Below are 19,725 nucleotides of genomic sequence, written 5' to 3' on the forward strand. Positions count from 1 at the left end.
CCATGAACTAAATAAACAAACGAAAACCAAGAAACCAAAGTATTAAGCTAATATAGGATAACCAAAAATAAATTAAAGACTGATAGATATATAATATGCAACAGGCAGTGATAGACAGCTTGGTAGGCAACACCAGGGTTGCCACAACTTCGCCTGACAAACAGAATGGAACAGACAGGATTAAAATGCACAACAGGGGAATCCGTTATAGGTAAACTGATCAGTATCCAGGGGAAGATGATCGGGAAAACTCTATATTATTGGTCAGCATGGGGCATGTGACATGAGACATTAGAGAGAAGGAGATAATGGGAATTGTAGTTCAGGTCAATGAGAGACCTGGAAGTGTGACATAAAGATGCAAGCTTTTGGTCTGACTGTGATGATGTCATGTACAATGAGAAATTCCTAAAAGAAAATCTCAAGTCTCATTTTAACAGAATATTGCTGAATGTTTGGGCTGTATATATTTTCCTGTTGCCCTTGAAACATAATGAATTTTTGAAATAAAATAAGTCAGTAACTCTCATTCCGGTCATGCCAAAAAATGAGCATAATAAAAACATCATGATACACTATACTGCAAAACTGCATAAATCTTTAAATATACTATTATGCACATTTTGACCGCACTGCCCAGACTAGTCTATACTTGTTTTCATGCCAGACCTGTCAGGAGGTACTAGTACTTTTAAGAGTTGAGATATTCGTCATCTGAGGGGTAAAATAAGCGGTAAATGCTGTGAGTCAATGTGTGCAATTGCTTGTGTGCCTCAGAACACTGGCGAAATGGTTCAATCTTGTATTTGGAACTGCATTGGCAAATATACTGCAGTGCAGAGTGGATTAGGTTTTCTCCAGTTTTCAGCTTCCAAAAACAGTTGAGCTACTAAAGAACTGAAGTGAGGAAAATTAAACACCAGGTTTACTCATTTCATCAACAGAGACATGGTGAGCTACTAGCAGTAGAAATGTTATGTTTTATATTATCTTGTATTAATAAATATAAAATTACTCAAGACTGGGACAAAAACATTTATTTAAACAACATTATCTGCTGAAAAATTCTGACAATCCAAATAGAAACACATCTTAATTTTCTACTAAAAATAAGGAATGCTGGACTGACCTGTGTGAGATGTGTGGGGGCTCTTTTGCTTTGAAATGTGGATGGGATTTCTGCCATAGTCGCTTGTTTTTGCACAGATAATTCTAACTAGATGCCGCTGGCCATGATCATTATCCCCCACTGTCCACTGTGGAGGATAATGCATTGTTAGATGTATGAACACTGAGGATAAAGGAATTATAAATGTCTGAACAATTTTGTAAATGGAATGTGTTATCCATCTGACACCCACTATCAGGACTCTCTTAAACCTTGCTGTGAGCATTCTGGACAGTTTTCAACCTCACTCACAAGATAACACCTCATTCACAAGTGTGAATCTTCCTAAGCCGAATCTTCTGGTAACACTTAATGATTACAGCCACATTTTTTTTTTTCACCAAAATACTGAAAAATCCAAAATTAACACTTTTTCACATTTTCACATGCACTTCACAGCATACCTGAACTTTACCCACTACTATAAACTTTGTAATAAGTTTGTCACCGTTAGCTAACACTGCTAATGTTATGTTTGTGTAATTAAGTAGTGGTTGCCTAATGCATGCTAATAGCTAAGCTAGCTAGCTAGCTAACTGATTAGTAAGGATCAGACCCGCAAATTTATTTCTGTTACATAAGTTAGGCTAACAATTATCTCTAATTTAGCTAATGCTAATACCTAATGGTTAATACCTAATGGCTTGCTATGCTAACTATGTAATAAAACCTCAAAACATTAAAATGAAATATTCAATAGTTTATCTAAATTATGAAGTAAAATAATATTATGTAGCTATAGTTGGGCTAATTTTAGCAGAGTGTAAAATTCACAGCTTAGCAACCCCACAAAAGTCTACATAAGTGCATATATATACTTGTTCCTACCGATAATGCAAAATTACTTCACAAAAAAACTTGCTTCCCATTTTACATAAAGCAGGAATTTTAAATACAAAAACTCTTACTGTTAATTTACAGATTTTGTTTACAGGTATGTCTGAGGTATCTAATTTCAGATTTTCCACCAATGTGTTATTTTAAGAATCCAAAGTTAGTGATTGTGTGGCTGTAATGCTGCTTTCATGTGCATAAAATGAACCACCCAGATCTCTGATACCTCAGACAGGCTCACAGCTAGTTGAGCTGATGTGAGGAGAGCAGTGAGTAGTAGGGATCTAGATCATGGTCTTGGTGTGGGTACTGTGTGTACTCATGCATTTAAGAGGTGCCCAAATCCAGCATCTGTTCATGGAACACAGTATTACTCGCACTCACACAAACCCATTGTACTCAAAATAGAAAAGCAGCCCACCCTCCTGCCACTGAGGCACACACTTAACAAAACAGAGAACGCAGCAGCTTCCCAAATACGCTCGCGCACACACACACACACACACACACACAGGCAAACAAACATATGCATACACCCCCTGCAACTACCAGCTTCAATCTGAAGTGGTTGCCTTGGAAACCAAGGGAGCCAACCCAAGTTATTTGTGCTCAGCATCCCGTCATTCGAACCGAGAAAGCTACAAAACACAAATCAAAACCAGAGAAAATAGGAGTGAATCACAAATGAAATAAGCCTGTTATGAGGACAGGACATACTTATCCAGTGTTCCCAGGACTGCTGGCTGATGACAGGACTGATATTTTGCTAGAAACAAAAAAATAATAATCAACCCAAAAAGAAAACATCTTTAAAGTAAAAAAAATAAAATAATAATAAATAAATATAAAAAGTATTTTCCAATTGCCCTTGGCGTGTTTGCGCATCATGCAGCCATATAGAAAAAAAAATCCTTACACTGGTGATTCCCGTATCTACTCTAACTGTAGATTAACTCTAATTTAATAACAGAAATAGAAAAATCTCAGAGTCTGTTATGCTTATTTTGCTGCATGATGTGCATGCCTGTTAAGTCAGAGTCAGGTTCTGACAGATTAGGCACAACACCTAAAAAAAAGCAAACCAAATCTAATCAGACTAAATTTTACAATGTAAAAAGCATATGAACCTTGGTGTGGACGAGGTGAAAGCCTTAACTGACTGAATCTTTTTACTTATTTTTTGCCGATTATCAGAATACCCTCTGAGACAAAATAAAAAGGGAACAAAAAAATGCAATACAAATAAACAAAGACACACTTACATGATTATATGGGCAAACAAATCTAAGAACAAAGACTGTCTAGCGGATACAATATAGTATAACCTTTATTTGCTTTATTTTTTCCATATTTTACAATTAAACTAAAATGTCTAGCATTTAAGCTAAAATACATATTATACTTAAGCATGTGTCTTCTACACATTGGGGACTTATGAATTAACTACTACTCTGCTAGGAACAAAGGTGCAACTTAAAATGGAAACATTTTCAAAGGACTTCTTTGTACTTTTTCCATATTTTTAATTCCATAATTCCCTCTGAGACAAAATAAACGCAGAGAGATACCATAATTAAATAGAAATATGGAAAACCAACCTAAGAACAAAGGCTGTTTAGCAGATCCCATATAGTATGTATGATTTGACTTTAGATGTAGTTGATCAGCCAAGACATGTTTGGTATATTAAATCTAGCGCAGAAAAAGAGATGCTACGCTAACAAGCCCTAATCAGATTAGTTTTACCCAAGGAAGCCGTGTAATGTGATTTGTAAGTGAAATTACTGCTCAATTTGTGCAGGAACTATATGTGTGATTTCACTGAATTACCCCAGGTAGCCTGGATGGAAATATCATACCCTGGGTGTTACATCAGCATTAAGTCTAGAATTAAACCAAAATTGCCTACATGGTCTCGGTTTTGCTCACATTTGGGATTGAATAAGTATTCTGCTCAATAAATATTCTACACCTAATAATAAATAATACAATTCTTGATCTATTTACTGAGTTGGATGTGTGATGTGGCATTAGAATTTCATTAGTTTATAACAGTGGTGTAAAACAGACAAGTCACAGACAAGAACCAGCCAAATAAAAGTTATAATGTGGCCTGTTGGCGTTCTCAACTCTTTGCAAATATTCAATTAAGATCAGCAACTTTTATTAGAAACCAGTCTCCATTTCAACCAGACTGAAACTGACCTGTAGACACAAACAGTGAGAGAGTCAAAAAATCTCTATGACTAAGTTAACATTATCAGGCTGAACTGATTCAAATCAGATGTTTTTGCCTTAATGTGACACAGCAATTGATTAATGAGGCCTATAGTTTGAAGGTGTGACAGTGGAACATTATGCAGATGATTTTAGCTTTCGTAAGCTTTGTTTGTGTCATTTTATTAAGTTTATGTAGATTTTAATTGACTCGGGAAGCAAAGTAATTACGTTTCAGGGATGTACTTTTGGATAATACTTTGGTGATCGCCTGGCATCTCTCTTTAGTTGGAACATTGTTATTATAGTTGTGTTTGACAAGGGTCAGACTTGTTATATGCATGTGCTACATATCTACCATCTTCTTTTCTACATCATTACCCATTATGTTCAGTTTCCTAAAGAATAATAATGATGAAATGTCAGTCCATGCCTTCATTCCTTCATTATTTTATGAAATTGCCTCTTTTTATTAAGCTAATTTCGCTCTTAATATCTGAATCAATAACAGCTTATATGGTAATGGTGCTCTAACAGTACCTATTCCCAGCCTTAGTGAGGAGCATAAATGGGTGAGACTGGATGTAGCCTGACTTGTGTCTAGGACCCTACTATATGAGCAACCACACCCAGGATAGCTACTGGAGGGAGGTGGACTCTGTCTGAGTCTATACAGCAAGCAACATCTGTTCTCAGATATGGGGACAGAAGGTCAAGTGCAGCATGGAAGAGGCAGAGTTGATCCCGGAACAAACTATCTCAGAAAAAACAGGAAAAAAACAGCATCTGCTCAGAGAAAAAGCTTATCAAGAAAGGACAAGGAAGAAAAATACACACTCACTATCAGAAAAGAGTTGCATCTAGAATGAAATAACCAACAGTGGTAAAATTATTGGGTAATCATGAGTGACTCAGAATAGCAGAAAGTGATCTTCAGGGATGAATGTCTTGGTCAAAACGACCCAAGAATGCATGTATGGCGGCACTGTGGTCAGCTCCAAGATCAAAAGTTGTGGGGATACCGGCATTATGACAGCCAAAATTTATGTTAATAAGGTCCCGCAACTTGCCCTACTGTTTTTGAATGCACACTACAGTGTGCTATTCCAACCGAACAATGCTGATCCTTATACTCAGGACAGATACTTTGTCATTGCCAGTCGCATCACAAGAACTAGCCCAGATTAAAAATGTGTGGTTATGCTGTTGGACGCACTACATACACACCACTCCTGCTGCAAAATCTTTAGGAACCTCACAGGATACCATTAGGAACCTCTACAACTTCATCTACTTTTAAAATATGACAGAGAGTTGACCATATAAATGTCTCCAAATAGAACTGCAGTCTGACACTACCTTCTGGATGCAGCTATTCTTCAACCATTTTTTGATGATTAATTTAAAAGTCTGTGTCACAGGGTATGCCTGTCACAATAATTACATTATCGACTTATGCTACTGTAAATGGGCATGATCTCAATAGTATTTGATAATCGTATTTGATATCGTCTGTTTTGATTATTTGTACGTTTGTTTACAAGTATTTTAAACACCAGTCTTGCAATGACCAATGCTTCAATAACTGTGACTCCATACACACACTGTGGGCTGCAGAAGGTTGAGAAAAGATGATCTATTTCCCAATCTATGGTTAATTAAAATTGTGTTGTCTTTAAAACAATATAATTGCTATACTTGTTATGCTATTATATTATCATAATGTCAGTGGCATTTAATGTTTTTTAAAAAGACAATAAAATCTTGACAGGCCTACTAACAGGCCACTTGATAGGACCTTTGGAGATCATCAGAGCAAACTGCTATGTTCTTTTCACTCTTAAGAACCTATTCCATTGTGAAGGTTAATACTGTACTATCTGCCAAATAACAGAGCATATCTTCACTGGATTCTCAAGGGTGTTTAACCTGAAGGCATAACCAGGTCCTCCAAAAGCTAACACTCAACCTAAAAGAAAAGAGAAAGAAGTTTAAAGAGCAAATCTGTCTAGTGGCCGTCTCCCACTAGATCCTGTACATGGGAAACCACAACTAGGAAGGCCCATGAAAGAAAGAAACTGAAATATTCAGACCTTGTAGTGCTCCCTTTGGAGATCAGATGCAGAGGCTTTGTACCCTTATCGCCCATCAGGCTGTTGAAAAGAATGGGAGTCCTGGGAATGGCCCTTCGACAAGCAGTCAGGTCACTCTCCTATTCCTACTCTTCTTGGCTCTTGCTCAAAGCGTGCGATATCAGCTAGACAACGAGATCACCATCAAGCAGCACTGGCAACAAGATCACCGTCCTGCACTGGGATGCCAAGTGTCACCACTGAGCCCCCTATATAGTTCACATTTTTATCTTTTAAACAACAAGGAAGCAATAGCCCATCTGATGACACTAGTGGATTAAAGTGATTAAGGTCAGCTGATATAGGTAGTGCATCTATCTATCTATCTATCTATCTATCTATCTATCTATTTATCTATCTATCACTTCAGTCTTTGTGTTTTTGGAATTGACAAAAATGACCACGTGTGTTGTGTGAAGTGGCACATTTTATATCCATATAATTTTTCATGTGGCTTGTTCTCAGACCAGTCAGTTTTCCTGATGAACACAATGAGCTACTGCCCAAAGATGAAAAAGTCACACTTAATATCCTCTGTGCCAAAATGTTTAACATTTATCATTTTAAGAATGAACTGTAACATTCTAAAATAGTAAATGCTTTACCATTCCTAGTTTTTTTTGGCATGTGTTGCAGGCCTTAACTACAGGAATGTATATTAATGAATCAGTTGACCAGATAAAACATAAAGCATCTTGGGTTTATACTGTCTGCGATCAAATAAAAATCAAAGGACATGTAAGCAACACTGCACATTTTTACATTTGTATTTTCCATAGTGTCCCAACTTTGAGGTTGTATTGGCCTTGAACTAATCCGCGGCTAGGTTCGTTTTGCCAACATTTACAGGTTAGTTATAAAAATAGGCCTCATTAACTGATTATTATACATTATGGCTCAGCATAGATGATACTTTCATTTCAATAGAGAATCTCCATTTAACATGCCATGTAGTTTTCCTGTGTGGGAAACTGCCCCTAAGTGTCTGGATGTTTTGTGAAAACCCTTTCTAATGAATTCATTCAGCTGCTTTAAGTTGCAGCAATTGCTGACACAGATGTAAAGTCCCTGTAGAGAATAATTGTCATTACAAAATACTCTCTGGGGCAAATATACATGCACAGTTCTTGGTACTGTTGTTACGAGGGACAAAAAATCTGATGTGTGATAACACTGTTGAATATTGGGATATTGTTATACGACACGTAAAATTGAGACCCTAATTACTTTATGGTCCTTAAAGGTATTAGTATATCATACAGCCCTAGTTGTTACTAAGGTGAACCATGTTTCAGTGACTGCGACAGAATGTGGCATTTGATCATAGGAATCCAGTCAATAAAGCTTTCTCAGTACCTCTCGCTCATTTCTTTGAGACTATTATTTCTCACTAGTTGACTCATATTTCTCAGAAGCTATCTATCCACACTGATATGATATGAACTGCACTGTGTTCTTCCTCTATGTAGTATTTTTATTAGCCTGTCATTTTCCGTTCTTAATAATAGAACGAAGCTGCTGTGCTGCAAAACAAAATGTACACATTTTGGCACCCTCCGTGATGTAGATTTGGGGGTCTTTGGGTGTATTTGGGGGGCTGTGGTATTTTGTTTTCCCCCTTGGGGAGGCTTTCCAGCTGCTGTCGTGGAAAGGAAACGTGGAGTGTACTATAAATAGCACACAGGCAAAAAAAAAGGCTTACATAAGACCTGTCTGTGCTTCTCTTCACCTTACGCCCCACGTGCTTCCTTTACTCTCTCTCACTCTTTTCTGTTTTCCTCTCTTTCTCCCATTTCATTCTGTCTGGCTAGATGACTGATGTGGCCACTAGAGGGCACCACCACACATGCTTGGGCATTCGCCTGTGGGAGATGGAAGATCAAGTAGTTAAACATATGAACACTGAGGCTGTAACTTGCTCTAAGCCAGGGATGGAGAACCTGGAGGTGGAGCCAAGCACTGTTTAATAATTATCCTGTTATATAATACACAGAGTGAACCTGGCTGTCAAAGAGGACAAGGTGCATAAGGTGTGCTTGAGAAGAAAAGGCACAAAAAGCATTTAAGAATCTCACCCTCCAGGATCTGGATGTAAGCAGTATGTGAAGTCACTTAGGGCCCCCAGGCCAGCAGGGGGCCCTGCTAGCATGTAGTAAATACAGCTTTATATTATAGTAGCAGATTTTGTCCTGCGTACAGTGCATGTATTCTTCCACCCATCCATCTTTGTATCAGCTTCTTCTTTATCAGGGTCACAGTAGGTCTGAGGCCTACCTGGAATCACTGGGCACAATACAATAATTCTTTATGGTATTCTTTTTTATTTTTTTATTTTTTTTTTATAATAGTGCTGGGCAGTATGACCAAAAATGTTTTCCAAGATTCTCCCGGTTTCACGGTGTATCACAGTATTTTATTTTTATTTATTTATTTATTTTTTATATGACTAGGCTTTAATATAGGTTTGTGACTTACTGTACTGTTAGGAGTACATATAATATAAAACACTACGGCTTTAAATTAAGGCTTTGATTAGTACTGGGTTTACTTTGTCCCACAAAATTACACAATATATGGAGAAATCAGACTTCATTACTAGAAAAAAACAGGTAAAGAATGTAAACAATAAAAATACCATAAAAAGAGACTCGCCAACAACTTTAACACAGCTTCCATTACAAAACTATATTTTTTAATAAATAGTTCAAGCCATTAGAGGTATTACAGTACTAAAATCAGCCACATTTCCCTTCTTTCTCCAGTTAACAATTCGGTTCAGGGTGCATTAAAATGATCTTTCCGACTACAGTATTAATATATTATATAACAGGGCTATAGTTACTGCTTACCTCGTATCATCGAGTTTTAGGGAGATTTATCTCTTGCTGAATAAATAATTCTGTACTCAGGACTGTTTCTGTGCTCGTCTGTGGGATAAAGTGCCCTTCTCAGGCAGAATGGAGAGCGCCTGACTACCATCAACTCCAGTGTGTTAGCTTGTTATGCTAACTGGCGAGCTGTGTGCTTCTTTGGCGGCGCTGTTCTACACTGTTTGCTTCTACACAATGCTCCACAGCACCTCTAGTGGTATGGTAGTATGTAAAAAACGCATACCAGTTCTAAATTCCCCTCCAGTATGCCAACACCACAAGATAATTTGATTAGGGGGGGTTGTGGGAAAATGTCGTTTAAAGCCCTCATATTGTAAGAAGTGTCCCTGATAAACACACACATGCTACAGTACCTCGCTAAAACTTTGTATTTTGTTGTAAAAGCGCTATTTAAATGTTTGTGTTGGGGAAGGAAGAGTTGGAAAATGGATAAAAAGGCCAGAAAAACATTTATTGATGTGCATCCCAAAAGAGAAATATTCAATATTATTCTAAAAGTTTGACGAGCACTGCAAAATGTATTAGTTATTCTCTAGTCATGGGAGCATTTCCATGTGACTAAACTATCTTACATGTGTGCTATGTTTTTTTTTACAGGCTAGGAGGAACCATCTCTGCCTATAAAATCGTCCCAGATGAAATCGATGAGATCAAGGTGAGTGTGTGTATGTGTGTGTGTCTATCACAAACAACAGTAATGCGTAATGTAATATAGTGCAGAACGGTCAAAACATTTGAGTATTAATGTATAATTAATAGCATTTTTTTTACTATAGTATCACAAAAAATAGACATTTTTCATAAATTACTTATTTGTTCAGATGTATGTCTGAAGAAACATTTTTTTCTTTTAAAAAGCTTTGTTTTTTGTTCTAGTATATCTAATATATGTAGTAAATACATATGTAGAATACATTGCATACAGCTTTTTACAATATTTTTTTTTTACAGTAAATGCTCTTAATGGGAAATAAAAGGCTATACATTGCTGTTCCTTTTATTACACTTTAAATAAACAAATATGTAGTTATTTGGTAAAGGAGCTAATTTCATAAAGGTTATTTTGCAAAAAAAAAAAAAATCCATTCCAAATGTTTTTTTGGATTTTATGGTGTATATCATCGCTGTCCAAAAAAAAAAAACAAGTATCTCCAAAACAGCAACTTTACAGGAGAGAGAAAAAATTTCGAAACTTTCAATAAAAGTCAAAGTAAAAAGAGTTTATTTCAGTTAATTTTGAAGTATTTCTATTGGTCCATTCATCAAGAAATTGTGGCAGAGTGTAAGGGACAGTATGTGTGTTTAAATTATGTAGTCAACTAAAAATCGACAAAAATGAAGATACTTGTTTTTCATTGCACAGCGATGATATATAGAAGCAATTGACAGTGTATATAGACTATATACAGTACTTAAAATGTGAAATGTGAAATATGCTTAAATATTGGCAATGTGGATCTTTGTGTCTCTACACATAATACAGTGATGATACCATGCATATTTATTTTTACTTCTGATTGATAAAGTAATATGTTTAACTGCACTTCATATTTCTGCACTGATGGAATGGCTTTGTCCTGTTCCTCAGGAGACGCTGGTGGACTGGTGTGATGAAAAGGAGCTGAACCTTATCCTGACCACGGGTGGCACCGGCTTTGCCCCGCGTGATGTCACACCTGAGGTAGGACAGCAGCAGTGGTGTGTTTACTAAGAATGGGCAACACATAAAGAGTTTATGTGCAAAATTACTATAAGTGCTATTCTTTAAACATACCTTTACCTGTCCATACCTCTTCAAATATAAACTGCTGCTAGTTTGTCTGATGTGTTGTTTGTAGATTATGAACACATTTGCTTTGAGGTTAAATAATGCTCAGGCCTCAAATTAACTCTCAAACACACCTGTGTTCTGAGTTTGAGTCAAAATAAATTGACGCCTCAGTTCATCCTCCTATTTTCCCTACAGGCAGTGCCTCCCACCCACCCCTGCCCACAGCAGCACAAAACCCCCACACACAAAGCTTCAGGCAGCTACTGCACAATTATTACGCCCAAAACTGTTAAAATAACTAGCAGCTGAACTCTTAAATCAATAGATTAGCAGAAAAAGTGTTTTTTTTGACTTGTAATAGTCTGCAAAATGTTGTGGGGGCCAATAATAATAATTGCATTTTAGGTGACAATCAACTATCAACTATGATTATCAATTGGCACATTTTCTTTTTTAATTTTATGTTGTGTGTTCGAACATAAATTGGGCTGATTGGCTGCCTTGTTTTCTAGACGCATTTCTTAGTAGCTTTTACAGGTAACAGGTCTACACTATGCAAAATGTGTGGCGTGGTTGTTCTGTTCAAAATCTAGTTAAGAGGTGGTGATTAGAATGCTGCTTTATTTTTACCAGTGTACACCACCTTTTCACATGACGTCAGCAACAGCCAATCCAAATAATGCAAGTTCATGCATACAAATTAGCTGTTTGTGTGCCACTATAGACAGAATCAAACCAAATCAGATACACAGGTACTAATAATAGAAGCAAATATTTTTGGGGGGGAAATGCAGCCACAAACAAACAACAGAAAACAGTAAAATTTTAATTGGTGTCAGAGATAACAACCAATTCCAGCCACTGTAAAAATTTAACCACATTTTTTATTTTAACCACCCATAAAAAATTAAGTGATACAGATTTATACATTTATAGATAGTTTCGGCATCCAACACAAATTGCATGGATGCACCAAAAGTACGTTTTTTCATTTGTTCACATATGAAGCATATTATTTGATCAATTTTTGAACAATTTCTGGCCCAAGTAAGCCTCTGAAATTAATTCAGACAACATGTACAGTTTGTTGGTGTCACTAGCATAGCCAAGTATCAATAAAATCACAGCAAGAACAAACATGTTTCACTGTAGGAGTATAATTGAGGGTTTTTTGCATTAAAAAAGCTGATTTATTGAAGCAGTAGTGATGGTAATGAGGTGATGTTGGTTTACCCAAAAAAAAAAAAAAAGTTCTTCTTAATTAGGATAAATTTCCAACTCGTAGTAATGAGTGTCATTAGTGGCTTGGTACAATAAAAACCGCTCTCACTCTCAGTTTCTCTCTCTCCCTGTCTTTCTCTCTAGCTCTCTCTCTCTCTCTCTCCTGTCTCTCAGCCCACTGTCCTCCTCAGCACTCCTCCTTTGATCTGTTCCCTCGTTCCTTTCCCTCTCGTGGTGTGTTTGAAGTGTCATTCAACTCAAGGACAAAGAACACACACCAGGGAGAGGAAAAACCCTCACTCTTTTTTGTTTTCACTCACACACACATTCACACTCTTTCTTTCTCTCTTGCTCTCATTGCTACAAATACGCCAGTGACTCCCAGTCCCAGAGACTCCATCCAACGAATGTATAGAATAGAACACCTGACTCAGCTCAGCTCGGGCTCGGGAATGAGCTGAGGATTTGTGTCTGTTAGAGTGAACGCTGAACCCCAAGACTGGAATTGAGTACCACTGATACTGGCATCGTATCAGCACTCTTAAAAAGCAGTGAGTTTACCTATTGCTAATCTCATGCTCCAAGGTAGGTTGTGAGTCTGAGGGACAATTTACGTTTTGCACCAAATTCACTAGACTCTAGATGTAGCCATAGCCTGAAGGGCACCTCCCCTAAGAAATTACCATAACTATGCGCTGTAGTGATGCAGGCCAAAGCAACTTTGATTGGACCATTGAGCATCGTTTTCCCACCCGAATAAGATCAAATTCAGCTGCCGAGGCTCATTGGAGGGCAGGCTCCTTATGTAAAACGATGAACTGCAGTTTTTTTAGTCTGTATGTTGTGGGGTGGTGGCTGTCTGAGTTGGTTTGTGGTCACTGTGGACGAGCCACACAGAATAGTAAATAAAAGCTCGGTTAACAAAGGTGGGTAAGTCTGGCTCTCAGGTCTTCCAGTCTGAAGGTCAAACCTTTTTGAGAGCAAGTTCAATAAAGAGCTGAAAACACTTTTCATCTACCTGACTCTTTCAGTTTGACATAATATACACAACCTGTTGGGGACTTTTTAGAACACGAAAAACTTTCAAGAGCTTTGTCTGGACTGCTCATATTACACAACAATTGTTGTTTGAGTGTAAAGCAGAGTTGACTCTAATATAATTTTTTCATGATCTCTAGCATCTGAGAGTGATACTTGGCCAGTGATGCTGAGAGATCAACTCTTAAATGCTGTGGATTAGCCCAAGTAACTTTAAAATTGTAGATTACAGAAGTCATCCAAACTATGAAGAAAATTTAGTTAAGAAAAAGTGAAACCAGAACCAGAATATGCTTTACATTTTAGATTATTTAAAGTAGCACCTCTTGCTTAGATAAAAGCTTTGCACATCTTTTTTTATGAGGTAGAGTCACCTGGAATGGCTTTCAGTTAACAGCTGTGCTAAACTTATCAAGAGTTAATTACTTAAATATCTTGCCTCTTAATGTGTTTGAGAGCATCAGTTGTAAAGTTGTGAAGAGTAAAGAGTAAAGTTGTGTTGGTATACAGTGAATAGTGCTATTTAAATAACGTTTTAATCCATATTATGGCAATAACTACTAAAATATGTTAAGAAATGAAGGTCAGTCAATCAGAAAAATGTCAATAACTTTGAAGTTTAAGTTTAATGCACCCCAGATAAGAGCTGTCTAAATGCTTCACAGAGTATTTTGGTTTGTTTAACACTTATTTTTTCTACATGATTCTTTATGTGTTCCTTCATAGTCTGGATGACTTTAGTATTAATATCCAATGTAGGGAAAAGAAACGTAAAGTAACTAAATTAAAAGGTGTGTCCAAACTTTTATCTATCAGTGCAGCGAGGAATGGTGAAAGAGAGAGAGTCATCCCCACCTAGAGTTTCTAACACCAATTATGCTCCGTGCTCTATTTATTATTTTTTAATCATTTGATTCCCTAATTTTATTCCATTTCCCGTGTCAGATTTTTTAGAGTTTAAAGCTTTAGAGTACATTTCTAAATAAAACAAATATCTTTCTTGTTCTTATTTTAGGCCACTAAAGAGGTGATAGAGCGTGAAGCTCCAGGAATGTCTCTGGCGATGCTGATGGGCTCTCTGAATGTGACCCCTCTGGGCATGCTGTCTAGGTAAGTATATCACTCGCTACACAGGTGTGCTGTGTGAATGGGTGGAGCTAAACTGTGGTAGGCTGAATAGGTGGAGATACTGTACGTAAATGTGTGGGATTTAATAACAACAAAGAAAATGTAAATTCATACAGATTAATCTCACCACTTAGTTTCCAGTAATGGAGAGCATGGACTGGAGGGTGAATAGTATGATTTAGAATATTAACACTGTTTACATATTACTTTAAACCTACGTTTAGCAGCTTTGTGAGTTAGAGGGCTGGAACTGGGGCTGCAGCTGAGCTCCTCTCCATACTTATGATCAGACTGGGAGCTGCATAAACATGTGAAATTGAATTCTGAGATTTTGATTTAAGATAGGAAATGTTCTCCCTGCAGGCCAGTGTGCGGCATCCGGGGGAAAACACTCATCATCAACCTGCCTGGCAGCAAGAAGGGCTCACAGGTAAGAAGTGTAGTGTGTGTGTGTGTGTGTGGACATGTTCTTGTTATTTTTATTCTTCATATGGACATATATAGCTATGGCATATCCAAACTATTCAATTTTTTTTATATCATCAGTCGTGCTCCTTAGTATTTAGACTATTTGCTTGGAGTAGTAAAATGATCTGTGTGGTCCAGAAGTATTAACAGCGCTTAGGGTAAGTGTTTCTTATTTAGTTTTTATTAATATAGTTATTTAGTTTAGATTTTTTGGTCCTGCAACCAGATTTCTCTATAACTGATTTACGACAACATCAGTTTAAAATGTGTTATACAAATACATAAATATGTACAAATGTGATTTGAAAGTGTGCATTATCCTGTAATTATATTATCACTATATTAGGGCTGCAACTAATGACTATTTTAGACAGTAAAGTATTGTGGAGTCAGATGTGTTTGTGTTTGTGTTTGGCCAACTAAGCATGAGGAGAAGCCAATCAGGATGTTCAGGATTTGTCACTCTCCCACTATATGTGTGTATATGTGTCTTTCTCTCTCGCCCTTTTTTCTCTCGCGCGTGTGCTCTCTCTTTCTCCATTAGACATTAACGACACGTCGACAATTAAATTCCCTGTCGACAATTTTTATAGTCCACATTGCAGTCCTACGCTATATTAGTGGGGTAAAATGGTCTTATAATGACAATATAATTGTTAATCGCAGTATTTTTGGTCCAGTATATCATTGTTAAATAGTACCTGTAACAGGCCTAGAAAGGGGTCATGCCTTGACATCCGTGTACACAGACAGATGATTCCTGAAGGTGGCGTAGTGGTTTTTTTTTTTTTTAGGTGATTTAGGTTTTTCAAAGATTGGGGTTTTACAAGCTGTGCTAGTTTAAATTGAGCCCGTCACACAGGTTGTGAAGGGTGAAGGTGACGTGGTGTGCCAGATGGACGTTTGGTAGGGCAGTTCATCTTACATCCTCTCTGAAAGATGATGTCTCTCTCTCTTTCTCTCTTTCTCTCTCTCTCTCTCTCTCTCTCTCCCTTTCTCAGTCTTTTTCCCATCTGTTTCTGTCTGCTTACAGATCCAATCTTCTTCATTATGCTCGTCTGTTTTTCTTTAAGAATCAATTAATCTCCCTCCACCCATCTGCTGCCGTGTTAGCGTCTCTGCAGCACCTGCAGTTAGGAGTGAGAGGAGCAGACAGCCTGACTTTTATTACACTGTATAGGGTATGAAACGTAATTGAGTGTGAATGTAAAGGATCCGGTTGGCAGGAGCTGCTCTTTAATGAGTCTTCCATGCTGCATGATCTTAGAGATTTTATGATGCCTCCTGATGTCCCTAACAACAAATAGGAGCAGTTTACGAGTTTTACAGAACATCAGCAAAATCTCCTAATTTATTTGCATTGTTGATGTGAGTACACTTGCAAAACTCCAGCCCAGAGCAACAGCACTGCCCAGAATGCACTCTTTCCTCTGCGTGCCATGCACGGGCTAGAGGTGCATAAAGCCCCCCAGCATTGAGCTGCAAAGCAAATGGGGAGCAATGTTGTTTTCTTTTGAATGGCAGTGCTTCATCCAGTACCTTTGTGGTGAGTTATGGATCTCACTAACACTCATTTTGCTGGATGCAGCCAGAATCTCTCAGATAAGTGAACTACACATTCTTGTAGTTTTCTTTAGTTTCTCTTTTAGTTTAACTAAAGACAGTAACTCTAACAAAAGCAGGATAAATGCTTTTCTAAGACCCTTCTTGATTTCAGAAGAAACAGTTAATATACAGGTGTCCTGATACTTTCTTCTACATAGCACCATTGCAGCCCAAATCACCCCAATAAACAGTCTGGTCAAGTTTTGGTAATGTTTATAGTTCACAGTTAGTCACTGTGTTCTAAACTGTTTGGGCCAACAAACCCAATACTGGTCTCTATTAAAGTGTGACTCTTACTAATGTTTGTAATGAGTCAGAGGCAGGAGACAAATGCAAGCCCGTCTTTTTATTAATGGCCATCACAAAAGAAAAAAACTAAGAACAAAAAATGGGACAAAGAAACAACACTGAGACTAAAAAGATCAAAGACTATAAAACAAACAAAGGACCAACAAGTTTTATTTAAAAAAGCAAAATTAAACAAAGAAACAAACATCCTAAAAAAACAAAACAGAAGCTTACACAATAAGGCAGGGCTGAGGCTCAAAGTAATAGAAATCACACAATAAAGCAAGGTAGAACACGACAGGGTCAAACAAAAAGCACGACAGAGAACAAATGAGCACATGGGGAGACAAAACCAAAAACAAAACAGGCTCAAGGGGCACATGGGGAAAAACAAAACAAAACAAGAGAACAGTGGACAGGAGCAGAAATGTAAAAAAGGAGCAAAAAAAAGAAGAAGAAAAAAACACAAGACAGATGTAGGCTAAGGTGTAACAGTCAGAATTTCATTTCAGTTTTATTCTGTTAGTGTAAGCAATTTTAATTATGAACATGAAATTATATAGGAATATAATAGGAATATAATTCACAAATCACATGCAATTTACTGTTTCTCTGATTTATAATACAATCAATAAGTGTTTATTAAGAAAAAGCACACCCTGAAACAATCAGTGTATACAATAATAAAGAGAACCTTGTGGATTATTTATACAGTATATTGATAGAAATTTGGTAGCTTACAGAAACACATTGATAAAGTTTAAGTTTTACTAAACATGAGAAGAAGACATAAGTGTGCCATTGTGGTGCCAAATGTCTACTCACCTGCAAAATCTGCCCCCCCCCCCCCTAAAATCTGCAATTCACAGCAAACACCAGAACAGCACTAAAACCAAACAATGTAACTGGCACACAAATGACGTCTGATTATGCGGGAGGGGCTGGGTAGAATTCGGAAGTGAAAAGAGGGTGTAAAGTGTAGATTAATTAATCCTATATCACAGAAGGCACCTAGATGGGGACAGGTACAGCCTGTATTCAGTGCAGGATGTGTTCGCATGTAACCCTAGCTACTCTAAAAGTGCTCTTAGATATAAATTCTCCGAGCTCGGCACACATTCTGCCGGAGGTTTTCACTCCGGGAGAGGAATCTCTTTTACCCCCATCACTTTTCTTTTATCTGTCTCCCTCTCTCTGCACCTGTCCTCCCTGTGTGAGTCCAGCTGAACATGGCAGTGTGTGTGAGGAGATGCCTGAAGTTAAAGCTCCAAAACATTGTAAAACACTCACAGGAGAAAACAAGAAAAAACAAGAAGAAAACTATCAGAATATCCTCTGTCTCTCTTTATATCTCTCTCTCTCTCTCACGCTCTCTTGTAATCTCAATTTCATTGTAATTCAATAAGGCCGTATTTGCACACAGAATTGCAAAACATTTTCAAAATTACAAGAATGAACATTTATAGCATTAAAGAATAGATAAAAAAAAGGATTAACAGTAATATGTAAAGAAAATTTACCACACAAATTTTTGTAAAATTTTAGAATAATAAAAAAAAAACGTCTATACACCCTTCTGTAGGTGATTGAGTGTGTCGCTCACTTGCCCTATTTTATAAAGGCAAGCATTATTATAAGCCAAATGGCTATTACGATGGCTGTTGAACTGGGAGTGAATGTTATTAAATCATGCAAAACACAGGTCTGTCTCTGTAGTTGAGGTCTGCACATGACACATGATTTGAATCCCATATACACCTGATTCCTCTAGAATTTATCATTCTCCATCTAACAATTGGCAGCATTTGTCTCGCTCCTGCCTGCAACGTAGACATTTCGGTCAGCCCTACCCTCAGTCCCAATGGAAAGCAGACCTCTATTACACAGTGTCTCTGTTGCATTGTTGGCATCTTGGCTCTGTACACAGATAGGATTTCCTGTATCTGACTCGATCTAGCTCTGTAGGCCAGTTTTCAGGTGATCTGCTCCGGTGTACTGTTGTTTGAGGGCCAGATAGCACTGCATTTGTGTTTGTGAGCTCCAGTGGATGATGTAGTTTTGTTTTTGGAGTGTTATCATTTGATTTGTTCTAATTGTATGTATTTTAGGTTGGTCCTGGTGTGTAACTTTGTTAGTAGTATTTTTTGTGTTAGTAAGTGTGTTTGTTAGTGAGATATAATGGTTTTCTAAAGCCCCAGGAAGTAGAGTCAGTAGACCAGACGCTAAAGCCGTGTTAGGAATTGCTCACTCATTAACTAATTCACTGTATAGCATTTGGCTGATGTCCAATGAAAAAAAGTATCTACAAATTTTTTGCTTTTTAGTTTATGGTTTTCATATCATATTAAATAGTTTAGCTCTTGGCATTTTGAGGGTTGTGATGTGATTGGTGACAAATTCGCTCTGCAGGTGTTGTTTGTTTGTTGTATATGATTTCATTTGGATATTTGTCCCAAATGCTCAAAATGTTAACTCCGCCATGCTCTCTGCTTTTGAATAGGTGTGATAAGACTTTAACAAAGATGAAATCTACACCTAGAACTATATTAAATTGTTTATTATTACTTTTTGTTTTACTTTTTTTTAGATGGCATCAGATCCACTGGCTTTTAGTTTTTAGACTTAATTCTTTGGGGAAAATACTTTGATCCCCCTCCCATTGCCTCTCTTTCCCTGTGGGCTGTAAGTGTGTGAATCCAAACACTCCAGCATGTGGAGTGTGGGATATTTTTTCTCTGTCCACCCCAGGGCACCATGTATCGCTGTGTTGAACATGAGCTGATAACCATCCATCCCACCTCTTTCATCTTTCTCTCCCTCTCACTCCCTCTCTCCCTCCGTCTCATGTACAGTATAGGACAGAATATGCCTGTAGGCTTTAATTTCTTGCAAATGATCGTTATCTGTTCTATATACTGAGCTGTATGGTAAAAACAGGCACTGATTTGCTGATGATTCACATGC

The 19,725-nt window shown here is 37.4% G+C and overlaps 1 protein-coding gene across 7 annotated transcripts in view; it reads left to right on the top strand.

Annotated features, from left to right (window-relative positions):
• The window catches only part of gphnb (gephyrin b), a 139,410-nt gene that overhangs the window by 66,944 nt on the left and 52,741 nt on the right, over positions 1–19,725 (top strand). For all 7 annotated transcript variants that reach the window (XM_007255478.4, XM_007255480.4, XM_007255482.4 and 4 more), the window contains exons 3-6: positions 9,840–9,897; positions 10,831–10,923; positions 14,288–14,382; positions 14,764–14,830. In XM_007255478.4, coding sequence (XP_007255540.1) covers positions 9,840–9,897; positions 10,831–10,923; positions 14,288–14,382; positions 14,764–14,830 — 313 coding nt within the window. The remainder of the gene's footprint in view (positions 1–9,839; positions 9,898–10,830; positions 10,924–14,287; positions 14,383–14,763; positions 14,831–19,725) is intronic.

This window comes from Astyanax mexicanus, chromosome 1 (genome assembly GCF_023375975.1).
Source record: "Astyanax mexicanus isolate ESR-SI-001 chromosome 1, AstMex3_surface, whole genome shotgun sequence".
In the NCBI taxonomy this organism is placed as follows: domain Eukaryota; kingdom Metazoa; phylum Chordata; class Actinopteri; order Characiformes; family Acestrorhamphidae; genus Astyanax; species Astyanax mexicanus.